The 14,689-nt window shown below is 47.2% G+C and overlaps 1 protein-coding gene and 1 long non-coding RNA gene across 2 annotated transcripts in view; one reads left to right on the top strand and one right to left on the bottom strand.

Annotated features, from left to right (window-relative positions):
* The window catches only part of TCERG1L (transcription elongation regulator 1 like), a 223,242-nt gene that overhangs the window by 167,691 nt on the left and 40,862 nt on the right, over positions 1–14,689 (bottom strand). The window contains exon 4 of the mRNA NM_001433644.1: positions 10,194–10,379. Within this exon, the coding sequence (NP_001420573.1) occupies positions 10,194–10,379 (186 nt within the window). The remainder of the gene's footprint in view (positions 1–10,193; positions 10,380–14,689) is intronic.
* LOC138920516 (uncharacterized) lies at positions 5,202–6,801 on the top strand. The gene is made up of 4 exons (XR_011431841.1): positions 5,202–5,390; positions 5,687–5,764; positions 5,960–6,136; positions 6,572–6,801. It is a non-coding gene; the product is annotated as an uncharacterized lncRNA (long non-coding RNA).

The following is a 14,689-nucleotide window of genomic DNA, read 5'->3' as shown; positions in this document are numbered from 1 at the left end:
TTCTGGCTCAGAGACAGTACCGTGTGCCCTGCCCCGTGGACACTCAGCATGGGAGATGAAGTGGAAATTTCTGAACAGTTCGCTCTCAGATGTGTGGCAGGTGAGGCCAGGCACAGGATAGAAGTTTCAAGGCTAGAAGGGTTTAGTGGACCAGAGGGGTCAAGGTATGCGCCACGGACAAGATCAGCGCTCAAGTGGACTTCCAAAAATGGGGATGTAAATAGAGGAAAAGGAAAGGCCATGGAAAAGGGGGCAGGTGGAAAGCAGAACTGTTAAAATTTAGGTTGCAGCTCTAACACATGCCCTCTTCCTTTCCGAGGGGTCCTCCCAAGTGTATCCTTTTATGGCCCTTTTCACATGAAGATGATCCTGCAGCCCATCCCTAGAGGGGCCCTACCCCTCCAAGAGAAGGTGCCAGAGAGAGCCTGGGACCCAAGGTACAAAGGCAGGCGCTCCTTCCACCATCACTGCACCTGGAGTAACAGAGAACAGGAAAAGGACCAGGGTCCTACCAATGGGGTCCACCCAAGACAGAAGGGTGCCCCTCCTGGCAGCTCCTCAGCTGAATACCCCTGCTAAGAGCCACGGTCCATGGCCCAGGGGTCAGCTCTGGAGAGATGCTACATTGCCCTCCTCACTCCCACTTCTTTCATCCGGCTAGATTCCAGCAAGATGAGTTCATGGACTGACACTAAACTCAAGGTCAAGCCTTCACACCTCAGTCCCCATGGTGCCCTGCTGGCCACGGGGCATTGGGGAAGTCACAGTCTTTGTGTGTCTATCTCATGACGGACCACCCACGGGGCCCCCAGGCCCTCTTCCTCACTGGGTGACAAGCAGAGCATCACATTTCTCATTCTGAACCAAATACTTTAAGAGCACACAGTGCCCATGTGTGCGATGCAGCAATATTCTACTAGAAGGAGTCAGGAGGGAAAACACTGTGGATGAAATTGTGATCAGGTGTTGACCGTCTATACAGAAGATAAATATCCACCAAGAATGTTTACAACTGAAATGTTGGCCCCGGGAGAATGTTCAGCACACAGTCCGTTGCTGACCGCCGCTGGAACAGGAGGTCCTCCAGATGGGAACATGGCCTGTGTATCAGAGTTCAGGAAGTCTCACCTAGCCCTGGAACCCCCAGGAGACACACTTGGGTGGTGAATTGAATCTTGGACCTTGTTCGTAACCTAGGTTCGAGCACAGCCATTCTGTCCACGCTGAGAGCAAATCCTGACTTTTCTCCCACATTCTCCCCTTGCCTGCCCTTCCTCTCCTCTGTGTCCAGCCCACCTCAGAAAAACCCGGGGCCCTTCACCTTCTGCTGCTCCAGTGACCTCAGTGCTGCAGTCAGAGACCACTCAGGCCAGCTCCAATTGGAGGCCTCCACCACCACTCTGCTCTCTATAGATCCCGCCCCGGCTCTGCCCGCTGCCTTCCAAGCCAGGAGAGAAAATGCACTTTGCAACAGCTGTCCTCAGCCAGGCTCAGGGGCCAGCCTTCCTCTTCATGCCTCAGTTTCTACTATGTTCCAGACGGCTCACGTTGCCAGAAATCTGGCTGCTGGAAAGGCTGTTACTAGGATGGAGTCCGGGGAGGTGCAGATGCCCCACTGTAGGAAATGTAACTTACAATGAGGCACAAGAGCTTTCCCTACGTCTTACTTAATGCTGCTCTTCTGGCACTTTCCAAATCCTTAAAATCAATTCCATTCACACCCGTATGAGAACTTGCCTCCATCACACAGCTGGAATTCAGAGAGGGGGTCACCCCACACCTGCCTCTTCCCGTTGGGACCCAGCACACAGAGCACCAGAGCTATTTTTTTCTTCCTCATTGTTTTTATTGTGGTAAAATAGACATAACTAAAGTTTATCATTTTAACTATTTTTAAGTGCACAGCTCAGTGGCATTAAGTACATTCGCATTGTCGTGCGGCCATCACCACTATCCATCTACAGAACTGTTTCATTTTCCCAGGTGGGAACTATGTCCCCGTAGTTAGTAAACATGAACTCCCTTTCCCCTCCCCCAAGCCCCGGGCAAACACCATCCTACTTCACCTGATGTCCTCAAGGTTCATCCGCGTTCATCCGTGATGTAGCACTGTCAGAATTCACTTCGTTTTTAAGGCTGAATAATACCCCAGCGTATGGATAGATCACGTTTTGCTTATCAGTTCTTCAGCTGATGGATGCTTGGGTTGTTCCTACATTCTAGCTACTGCAATTGATGCCCTACGAACTTGGGGGTACCAACATCTCTTCAAGACCCTGTTTTTAATCATTTGGGGTACATACCCAGGAGCTGAATTGCTGGGCCGTATGGTAATCCTCTATTTAACTATTTGAGGACCAGTTTTACTGTTTCCCATAGCTGGAGCTACTTAGAAGACCAGTGTTCTTGTGGGGATGCCGGTTCAAGCAGCTTCCACATGGTCTCTGGGAAGTTTAACCACCAAAAGCAAAATGCCAGCTCCCTCCCTGACTCAGGCCATTGAAGAAACACAGGTCTGCAAACTCCTAAATATGCACAGGCTTCCTTGTGGCCTTGATCTTGTTTATGCACCAAAGGGATCTGTTTGAGAGTTAAGACCAAAGCAGCTGAGCCTGAAGACTCTTCCTGATGTGCCCCTGGACCAGCCATCTCCAGCGAGTGCACGTCAGGGTACCTCATCCCCTCCTGCATCCTCAACCAGATGCCACTCTCACTGCCTCTTATGGTCACTGGCCACGGATACTGTTTCCATTGGTGCTTTTATCACAGATTAAATGAAATGGCCCAGCCCAGGAAGGAGCCAGCTGCTCCTGTTACAGTGAGCGTGCTAAGACAATGCTCTAGCTTGTGGCTATAGCAACATGATCTAATGCAGCAACCAAGCCTCCTTAGAGGATGTTTTCCATTAAAGCAGCAACCAACGCGTGGCTTTTTCCTGCTTCCTCTGTCCGCAGACCAACCTATTTTTCTCACAGTCCTTCCAGGGCCTCTTCTAAAAAATGGACCCCACTAGAAGACCACCAAAACCCCCGCAGGAATTGTACCATGTGCAATGGCATGAGCATGGTCCTGCCAAACGTTCTGTGCCTGCGCTGGGCACAGATTCTTGATTCAGCCCCTCAGTGCAGCAGGAACTGAGCCCCTTTCGGGGGCCCCCCTGGCCACAGAGCTGAATTTAGGCAAAGTCTCCCCAACACAGGCAGTCTGGCCAGCATCGATCAACAGGTCATGGATTTTAGCACAATGGCTCAACCCCCAACAGTGAACTATGGTTGGCAGGAGGGATTGGTGGCGGTGCGTAAGATAGCAATGCAGGGCCCTCGGAAAGGCAGGGCTGAGTGCCAGCTTCACTCTGCTCCCACTCCTGTGGGACTTAGGTAGGGCAGTCTCCACTAAGAGCTGGCCTCCCTCTGCCTCCCACCTTTAAGGAATGCAATTGGTTGTGTGGGGTCCAAGAGCCTTTTCAAGGTGAAAGTTTTGGATTCCAGGAAATTCCAATCTTACTAGGATGCAGCAGCTGAGACATGACCATGCCTTTGAAGTCCTTTGAAGTCCTTCACAGTGCAGCCTCGTTCTCTGTTGAGCTCCCACATTAGATGTCCCAATTCACACTGAGCTTATGAGCGATGTTGGGAGCCAGGTTCCATGTCAGTTAACACTGCTGAGAACACCTTGGGCGTGTAGATAGTTTCCCCTTTTTGTGACCTTGTTTGTTAGGACTGGGATGGGTGGGGTGGGTGTAGGATGGACGTCTTCAGAGCAGGCGTGTCATCTCTTCTCTCTCTTGTAGAGAACACCCAGAGTGTCCCAGCCAACACCCTGCTGTGTTACCAGCTGTGACTCATTCAGCAGAGTTAAGGGAAGAAGGTTTCGCCCCATGGGTGGGGAGTCAACAATTCCTTTACAGAAAAACGTGGTTTGAGATCTCCATCAGAAGAGTGGGTGCCAGGGAGAAGTTGGGTCTGTCAACCTAGAGCTCCAGGGAGAATGAGACCTCAAGACAAAGCTGGGATTAGTTATTAGCCAGGAGGAGGGCACGTGGGACCGTGGGGAGAGGGGACGTCTAGGGACAAGCCACAGCACTCCCTGGCTTCAGAGATCTGTGCCAAGATCCCCCATCCCCTGAAGGGACATCAGCAGGAGAGGAAAGTGCTTCCAGAAGGAAGAAGGGGACAATTGTGCTTGGCATTTCAAGAAACAGCCCAGACGTCCACCAGCAGCAGAACCGACGATGCATCGTGTGGATTCACAGGAAGGAACAATGCTGTCACAAAGTGGCCATGATTGCATGACAGTTACAGCACCAGCGGGGCGACTCAAAAAATTACAGCATTTTGAGCAAAAAAGGCGATCACAGAAGAACGCATGAACTATGATTACATTTATGTGAAAGTCAAAAAAAACCTAAACTGCATGATACGTTGTTTGGAGATAATACATGTACGTAAACATATTTTTAAACAATGGCAGAGAAAGGACTGGCCCATATTGAGGAGGTAGGTAACGATCCGGGTAATCAGGAGTCGAGGTTCCCAGGAGCATTAGGAATAAGGCAACGTCTACTTTCTGAGGCTCAGAGGGAGGCGTTTGGGGGTCTATTGTATCAGCGTTCTTTATCCTCGGCATAAACACATACACGCTTTTCTGTGCAGGATGGATTTCCGTTTTTCTTTTCAAAGAAAGAGTGAATTGGAGCTAACAGTGCAGACGGCTAATGTAGCTAAAGTGCTAGGCGTTTCTCAGGGAAGGTAGGAGGAATGGAGCAGCCAGGGGTAGGAAAAGGTCAAAGAAGGACCTTTTCTAGGTGGGCAATCTAGAGTATACATACTTGCTGACAGGAAGGAGTCTCAGTGGGAGCGATTCCCAGCAGCCATTGCATCCCAATGGTAGGACCTGAAGTTAGCGAGCTCCGCACCTTACATACCTACGTGGAGTGATGCCACCGCCCCTCCGTAGCTAGCATCCTTAATCTCAGTTCACTTGTGGATAACAAACTAGACAGTCTTTTTTTTGTTTCATTGAATCCAATAATTTTTCTACTAAAAACAGCTCAATCCCTCCATTAGAAACACCTATGTCTTTCTCACAGAAGCCAGCTGAGTCTCAGGCACTTTGGGGTGTAAGTAATTATGTTGTTACAGTATTTTTGTCTCTGAAAATCTCTAAAATGTTAATATGTATTATGACATTTTTGATTATAGTGGAGGAGGAAACAATTCCTGGATAAAAAGAGAAAAGACTTCATCCCCAAGTGGCTGGATTATGGCTATGATAGAACCTGTCTGAGCATCCGCTGAGCTCGCTGATGAGGTGAGCCGACAGCCACGCAAGAGCCTGCGTGGTAGGATTCTGGCTCGGGGACGTTCCTGACTTGTCGTGTAGCTTGGCTGGTAAGTTCCTGATAGAAAAAAGAATAGTCACTTCCCAGCTGTTCTGTGGCAGGACAGAATGTCAAAGTTAAACCATTAAATAGTTGTGGAAGCAGAAGAGCAGGTGGTAAACGGTTTTGGGGGCAGATGGCACTTGCTAATAGCTGTATGCAGTAGCAATTCGCTCTGCCAGAGACCATAACTATCACCCATATTTTAGCTTTTTCATCTGAATGCTTACGAAACCGTGGGCAAGGTTTAAAAATAGCTACCATCATTCTTAGAAAAAGAATCTCTTCATTTATTTCATCAAATAGGGGCAGACGCTGGAGCTGTGCTGGTGTTTCTCCTCTGGAATGTGGGCACCTGCCTCACACGCCGGCAGAAAGTCTGAGGTGAGCAGTTGTGAGTGAACAGGTGAGGAGGACGCAGCCCTGGAGAGGGCTGCGAAGGCAATTCTCTTCTCTCGGACAAGTCCTGCGTGTCTTTCCGTCTCGCCTGATAAACGTCATGTTCTCCTTAAAAGCTAAGAAAGAAATGGCATGCGAGATATGTTTTTACCTAGAATGTCTTCCTTCTTTAACCTGAAGGTCTAAGATTTAAAGGAACAGTTGGAAATGAGGCAAACTGGTTTTAGCGGAAAGCTGCTTCAAGAAGATGAATAGGACGGTGTCCCCCTGTGCTCTGTGCCCTGTGCCTGCTCGCTCCCAGATTTCACAGCCCACGTTTAAGGGGCCAGCGGCTGCCATCATCAGGAAAGGGAAGTGGTAGGTATCTCCAGGTAAACCCTCTGCACCACCTACCCTTCCCTCTACCTCGTCTCTGATTCGGGGCAGATATGTGAGAAATAGCATTAGAAATTATGGGAACAGGAGAACAGATTGTTGTTCAACCTATCAATGTACAATATGAAGAATAGACACTAGTCCAGGAAACTGCTGAAGAATTCAGTGTGCAGAGCCAGCAGTTCAACAGATGTAATGAGAGTGCCCTGGGCATCTCATGCAGGCTGGATGAGGATAGGCAGACTCAGCGCCACCAGCAGATGACTTAGAGGCTAGGGGAGGGGGCAGGGACAGGCCAGCAAACAGAGCAACGTGAGCAGGAGGCCAAAGAGATCCCCTAGGTCAGCACGGGTCCTTTGGGAGCCCAAGAGCAAGGATTAACTTTGGTAAACAAATAGTCCACCCTTGTCTCCACAGGCCTGGATTCTCAGAAAGTACTCAAGGGAAATTCTGTAAAAGTTTCATCATGGGCGCGGCCAGTCTGACGCGGGTACCTTCCTCATGTGCCGACAACACTGTGAAAGAGAAAACCCAGTTTGTGATTGAATCTGGAACTGGTTGTGGGTTCTTTCAATCTGATGTCTTATTTGAAACTCTGAATCACGTTAAAGGCATAACGAAGTATAACTCTTATGGCTGCTTGTTCTAGCACTGAGCCTGTTTCCTTCAGGATCCTTCAGTTCCTGGACCACTAGCTCTCCCGGGCGAGCTTATTCATACACCAATCTAAGATGTCACAGTTTGTGAAGTGGAATTCTAGACTATAAACCAGGGTTTCTCAACAGAGGCACTATGCACATTTTGGGTCAGAGAAGTCTCTACCATGGCAGGCTGTCCGGGGCATCGCACAGTGTGTGGCAGAATCCCTGGTCTCTGCCCACTAGATCCCAGTAGCAATCCCCCCAAAAACTCTCCAGCTGTTGCCAAATATCCCCTGGGGGCAAAACTGCCCCAGTTGAGAACCGTAAAGCTAAGCCGTGTAGCGCTGCGAAGTTTATCTGGCTTATATTATGAAGCAGAGGGTTTAAATTAAATAGTCTAGCTCATTTATCTAAAATGGGAATTAATTATCTTCTAAATAAAAACAGGATTATTTGTGTGTAGTTAGATTAAAGTTCACATGCTTTTACAAAATCAATTTGAGTATGGAGCAAACTTCACAGAGAGGCACATTTTTATTGGTCTATAAAAACCTGTTTTGCTGTCGATGCCATTCTCTCTCCTCTGCCACACTTCTCCCACCTAGCCCTCGATGGGCCTTGCATTTTATGCTGAACGCCCCCCATCCCCCAAGTCCACCTGTTTTAAGGTATGTCAGGAGTTTCCCAGCAGAATGCATGGACCTCCCCTAAGAACACCCATCAGAACAGTCACCTCTTCAGTCTCATTGATCCTATGGGGCTATTGACATTGTTAAAAAAAAAAAAAAAAAAAAAAAAAAAAAGCCTGATAGCCAAAGGGTCTACCTTCAGTCTCCTTCAAGCCTTGGTTCTCAGAAAGCACTCAAGGGAAATTCTTTAAAGGTTTTCATCATAGGCATGGCCAGTCCCACTCAAATACCTTCTGCTAAAGCCAAGAGGAGTTAGCCAGGACAATGACCCTACTAAGTGAACATATCTCCCAAAGAACTCATTTACCAGGGGCACCCCTGGGTAGAACCACATTCACCATTGACGCCTTGATTGACAGAAGAGCTCAGACGCCACCCATTGGGCTGGGTCATTGGTCCAGACCCAACTCTCTGCCTGTATTTCAACTTCAACTGGGGCCTCTACTAGAAATCAAAAGAATCCATGCCAATACTGTAAAGGCAATTTTGGAAGCTACCTTTGAGTCCTGCCCCTTCATCTTTTTGACAGCCCATTTTGGCAGTTATCTATAAGACAGATAATGTTGACGCTTGTCTTTTTCTAACTGAATGCACATTATGGCAAATTTGATTATAGAGCCTTATAAAATGCAAACATGGAAAGATGCCTAATTATTATATCACTTTATAAATCATACAAGAGACATGAAAAGTGAAGCCACCCGTGGGGTACATGGTTTTTGGCTCTTTCTAAGATTATTTTTCTCCAAAAACAGTAAATCATCCTTAATAAATGCCAGTGGACTGATGGATTTTAACCAAAATCTTGACACAGCTGTAAACTATGTTCCACACAAGAGATTATCTATGTGTTTTATTTATTTCCCCATCACACCCTACATGCACGTTCACTAACATGCTGAAAGAGGAATAAGATTTTGTTCTTGAGAAGACAGTGCTCTACTGATCAACTAATTTCTTAAGGCAATAGAGAAATACAGAAGTCAAAGGTCTGGTGTTGAGGAGACCACATTAGATTTACCAGAAACAAGCAATCAAAAACCCTCCCCAAACTGGAAAGAGATGAAACTAGGTTACTTCCCTTTGTACCATGAGCTCATCTCTCTCTATACACACGTATGTATACACCTCGCAATCTAGTGATGACTCCTATGGCTTATAGTCTAACAATTAATAAGATTAATACTAGAATTCTAGTATTAATTCTAGTATAGAATTTCTATTCAAGTCTTATCATATTGTGACCAGGGAACCAGGCAAAGAAAGGGTTACTGAGGATCTGATCAATGATTAGCATGGTCTATCAAATGTTTTTCTGACAAGAAGAAACTATGTGTCCTGTTTTGCAGAAGTCGACATCCCGTTTTGCAGTGTTGCTGTCTTCAAGAGAAACTTGTGCATTTGCAGCAAGACACCTGCAAAATGTCCCAGTACCAAGCATCTGAAAGTTACCTTAAACTCACAGTATCTTAAATCCTCCTCCTCGGGGAGGGTCCAAGCAGCCTTTTTCAGATCCTGTGCTGTATGCACTAGCATCTTTACCTGTTACACATGCGCCTTAAATGAACACAGAATTGGTACACAGTTGTTACAAATAAACCTGTTATCCTCTGCTCTCTTGTGTATAAAGTCTCGGCTGGCTCTGAGCTCAGGGAGACTGCATTGGGAGCTATCCCCACTGCTCTCCATTTGTTTGTGCAAGCAATAAACCTTTTCTTCACCTACTTCTGCCTCAGTTGTGCTTTTTGGCTCTACAATCACCAGGCGATTAACCCATTGAGTTCAGTTACAATATCACATGAAACACTAAAACTAAAGAGTACTAGCTCACAAGATTTGAGTACTTACTATATGTCATTCCAAATTAATGTTGCTCTTTCTTCATTTGAGGAAAGGAGCTAAACGTGGGTTCACAAAGATGGCGCCCAAACACATGGCTTGCTGGTTACAGGTAACAGACAGACATGTACAGCTCTGAACACACATAGTCACAACCAATCCAGAACCTGGGGGCTTTGATCTCCCCTCTGAGACCCACATCACACATCCTGGCTCTGCTCAGGATGCCAGGATGTCTACCAGCCCTGCCTCCACCTTGAGGACTTTTCAGAAGAGTACGCCAACCACACTTATGGACTCAAATACCTTTGTGGTCATCCACGCCTCTCGTACTCATCCCAGGGCTTCAGTGGCTTCCACAGAGGTCCTGCCATGGTGGGTAGGACCCCATCCCACATGTTCAGAGAAGGCCCAGCTGTTGAGCCCAGGTGGGATGGCTTAGTGAGAGCTGTACTGTTTTGTGTTTTATTAACTTAGATGCTTAACTGATTTCTAACATGCTGCCTTTCTTTCTTCCATGCCTCATGTAAGAAAAGTCCAGACTTCTCAGCGTCCTTGCCCTATTGGTCACTACTTCATTCTCCCTAAAGAGTTAGTAAAGGGAAGTCTCATTTCCTCAAACAGAAACTTTAAACTTTGCTTTATGGCAGAAAATGCCCGAGTTGACCTAACAAGACTTTGTTCAATGGAACTGAGGTCCGTTTGTGTAGCTTGAAGATGAGCAAAACCTGTATAACCCCAACCAAACGTCCCTCCCCGGAGCCAGGCCTGGATCCACACAGCACATGAACCCAGAGACTGAGGACCTGAAGGCAGGCTCGTTCCTGCCTTGTTCGCTCAAGGCTTTGAGAGACAGTGCTCTGTGCTTACCAGAGAAAGGAGTGGTCCTCAGGGGTATTTTGATGGGTGCCAACGTCAGGAAGTGGCAGGGCTGCACACTGGATGGTGATGGGACCCCAAGTCCGTCAGGGTCCATGGAGACCATGGCTGTGGCAGCGGCTGCGATGGCAATGGTGGGGCTGCTGCTGACGGGCTTAAGGCTGTTGTGGCCGCCACCTGCAGAAGAGGAACAGGGAGGTCAGCATGGGGACGCCCAGTGTCCTCAGGAGACAAATGCCATTTCCTTATGCTACATACCAGTACCCAGAAAACAAAAGTGGTGCTAACCCCCTTTGCTGGAAGCACATGCTGTGTGCCACTATCCCAGAAATAAATGGGATGCGTTTGTAATCTATCAACATGTCAGTTGTACACAGAGCACACACACACCTCTGTGTGATGTTTAGTGAGTCACAAAGCTTACAGTCGAAGCTCACAGCTTACGTGTGCACCTTAAAGAGAAGCAACTTTGCTACAGTCACATGAGTTACATACGTACAGATGAGAGCTGATGGTGAAAGTGGGCAACTACTGGGAGCAGAGGCTGCTGAGGGCCCAGGGAGTGGCACATAAGGAATGTGGGAGGTGGGTGCAGAGGAAGGGGCAGCTAGGGGCCAGGGCAGAGAGGGGTTTCCAGAGCCCATGAGGCTCAGCTTGCCCCTGAGCAGTCAGGCTGGCCATCTGACGGGCCGTTGCAGTGGAGAAACTCAACATCCGTCTTGGCTTGGGTAGCTCCTTGTGAGGAGTTGGGCTCCAAACCTGAAAGCCAGCTTGTCCTTTCTGGCCTTAGGAAGAATTTGAAAGTTTGTTTCTGTATATGCCTCTTCTGTAAAGCGTTTTTTTTTTTTTATGGAATCCTCAGCCCCTCAAATAACTGTGGTTTCTAAGAAATATTTTGTAGATACCTCCTTATATTGATGGTGGAGGCCTCGTTTGGCCAGTGCTGGAAAGCAATTTGGAAGTATGTTCTAAAGACCTCAACATAGTTCACAACTTCTGATCTGGCGTTTCCCTTTCTGTAATTCGTCCATGAGTCCAGTGCCTTAAGATAAAGGTTTATAGTGGGAAACTAGAAATATTAACAAAAGGTGAACGGTCATATAAACGATGGTGCATCCACTCAGTGAGGGTTAAACAGCCAGTGGAATCACATCAAAGAGCATGCAGCGCCATGGGGGCAGCTCACAGTATGTTCGGTAAATAAGCACGTTACAGAACCACTCTAATTTCAACACTCTATAGTCACTCAGTCAGCAAATCTTTATGTGGCTGACCAGACGCCAAGCATGTTCTAGCTCCTAGGGACAGAGCAGTGAATCAGAGACAAGGCCCGCCTTGGGGGACTGTAGCCCCAGGTGGGGAAGACACACGGATGCACTTTTCGTGTCTATTTGCTTTGTGTTATAGGTTGATAGGCACAAGGGAGAAAAGCGATGCAGGGGAGGGGACTGACATCTGGGAGGCGGGTTTCACCTCTAAATGGGGTTGTCAGGAAGGTCTTCACTGGGGAGGGGTACGTGGGTGACGGCCTGCAGGAGGCAAGGACAGGAGCCACTCAGGCCAGGGAGGAGTAGAGGAAGCACAAAGGCCCCGAGGTTGATGCCTACTTAGTGTGCTCCAGAAGCTGCAAGGAGACGGGGAGGCCAGGGGGACGGGAGAGGGGCAGAGAGGGAAATGCGGGCGGGGTGGGGAGGGTGGCCGAGGTATGATGATGACTCGGGTTTTCACTCTGAGTGAGCCAGGCCACGAGGTGCGTGGAGCGGAGGAGGATGCTCTGACTTCCATTTCCATGTCCTCATCCTGGCCACTTTATTGGAAACAGAGAGGCAGGGGGTAGGCTAGTTCTGGACGCACTCAGTGCCAGATCCTATGGAATCTCTCTTCGTTCTGTCTTCATATTTTCCACATTCCCTATGATGGCCAAATACGATCTTAAAAATTTAATCTAATTTTTATAGAGCAGTTTTAGGTTTGGAGAAAATACTGAGAGTTCCCATACTCTCACAATGCCATTCCTCACCCGACTGCCCCGTTATTACCGTCCTGCACCCAGGGCCATGTTTGTTAACGATTGATGAACCAACACTGACACCTTATTGTTAACGAAAGGCCATAGTTTACATTACAGTTCACTGTGTTGTACATTCTGTGGGCTTTGCCAAACGCATAAGTCCTGTATCCGCCACTCACTGTCACAGTGTCACAGCCCTAACCACCCTCTGTGCTCATCTCCACCGTACCCCTGAAACCACTGATCTTTCCACTGTCTCCATAGTTTTGCCTTTTCCAGAATGTCATATAATTGCAACCATACGTGATGTAGCCTTTTCAGACTGGCTTCTTCCACTTAGCAATATGTACTTAAAGTTTCTCTGTGTCTTTTCACAGCAAGATAGCCCATGTCTTTTTATCACTGAATAATACTCGATTGTCTGGATGTACTACAGCTTATCTATTCATCTACTTGGTGAACGGTTGCTTCCAAGCGTTTACAGTTATGAAAAAAGCTGCTATAAACATTTGTGTGTGTGTTTTGTCTGGACACGAGTTCTCAGCTCATTTGGGTAAATCCCAAGGAGTGCGACTGCTGGATCATATGGTGAGACTACATTTAGCTTTGTAAGAAACTGCTAGACTGTCTCTCAAAGTGGCTGCACCATTTTGCGTTCCCACCAGCAATAAATGAGCGTTCCTTTTGCTCCTCATCCTCTCTAGCATTTGGTGTCAGTGTACTAGATTTTGGCCATTCGAACAGGTGTATAGTGGTATCTTGTTGTCACATACAGATTTAACGTAAAAAAAAAAAAAACTATTCAAAAAGTATCATCCTACTTAATAATAAAAACACATTACAGAATACTTATAAAATAGACTAAATAAGTGGTAAAAATGTCCCTTTGGTCTCCCCAGCTGGACACCGTTGCCCTTTTGTTAAGCAGTGACCTGGCAGTTTTCTGGTGCCCGGTCTAGCTGTGTTGATAACGCAGCACTATTACCCTGTGTGGGCACAGCTTTCTCAGGAGGCGTTTCAAATGATCACTGCCCTTATCATTAAATGGCCTTCCCCAGTCCAATTACCAATCAGAGCCTGGTATTCCAGGCAATGGACCAGCCACACAAATTTGCTGTATTCATACAACCAGCCCCCATCATAATAGCTGTAGCCTATTATAAATAAACGTGACACACACAACTGTGTGCAAAAGAAGTTACTTTCTGCATTTATTGCCCTAAGATACATATTCAGGGTCAAAACAGTGTGAGCATTTCAGGGTGTGCAGGTGTCAGTTTAATGAGGTAATTTTGTGAACGTCAATACACCGTAAAGCCCCATGCAAAAGTTTCTTATTAAATTTGGCTTTTCTCCCTCAGCATCTCCACGTTGATACTATTTCACCGCAGGTGTTTTCACGGGAATTTAACCACTTCTCTGCCCCGTTCAGAGACAGAGCCGCTGGTGTGCTGAAGAGAATTGCTATGCTTAACGTCTTTCCTCTCTAAGTAAAGAGTACTGAACCGGCCGACCTGGTGATACGCTACCTAGTGAATTTGTTTAATGAACTTGATCTACTGTTCAAATGAAGAGGACCCTTTAGCAACGGATGAGAAAGTAGCTCATGGTGTTTTCAAAGAAACAGATGCCAAGGCTGCCATGCTTCGTGGGTGGAAGCGTGGGAATGCCTTTATCACCACGTGATTTTGTTGTCAAAATATGTGTCAACTAAAAGGAAAATAAGTAGACTTCATCTGCCTCTTTAAAACAAACAAAAAAACCTTGGGGACCTCCCACGTGGCCTAGTGGTTAGTTTCAGCGCCCTCCACTTTGGTGGCCCAGGTTCGGTTCCCAGGCACGGACCTACACACCACTGCTAGCCACAGACAAAATAGAGGAAGACTGGCACAGATGTTAGCTCAGGGCAAATCTTGCTCAGCAAAAAGAAAAACTTGGAAAATAGTTTTTAACCCACTTTGCATTTGTGTGGTTACCTATAAAAATGCAACACTCTCCAGTTATTTCACAAAATCGACTGAATATTATCAGGGAAGATAGAAAGTTAATAACCAACATCACCAAAAGTATTGTCGTAGTTGGTTGATGAGAAAGAAAGAAGAGGTCCCGGAGTCATTACCGTATGGCTTCCAGCAGGCTCCAGGCCCTCTCGAGGTGTTTCGTGTGTTCCTGTTAGAACAGGCACCTGCTGTGGGAGCAGAACCTCGCCCCAAACCTGCAGCACACTGAGAGCACGCCTGAGCACAAGAAGACATGCGTGCACATTGTAAATAAGTAGAATGCGCTTTGGGAGGCTGGTGCTCAAGAACTTTTACTGATGGTTGTGCAATAATAAAATTTGGGGCACCCAGCAGGGGAAGGAAGGCTGTTGATTATTTGGGTTTTCCTGTTTCCTTCCTGCCCCCTCGGCCAGGTATTTATCAAGCATCTGTATGCCAGACTGCGCACGGTGGGGGACAGGAAAGACGATCCGACA

This window comes from Equus caballus, chromosome 1, assembly GCF_041296265.1.
Source record: "Equus caballus isolate H_3958 breed thoroughbred chromosome 1, TB-T2T, whole genome shotgun sequence".
In the NCBI taxonomy this organism is placed as follows: Eukaryota; Metazoa; Chordata; class Mammalia; order Perissodactyla; family Equidae; genus Equus; species Equus caballus.
The sequence above is the reverse complement of the archived record's forward strand: the minus strand, read 5'-3'. Positions and strand labels throughout refer to the sequence as shown.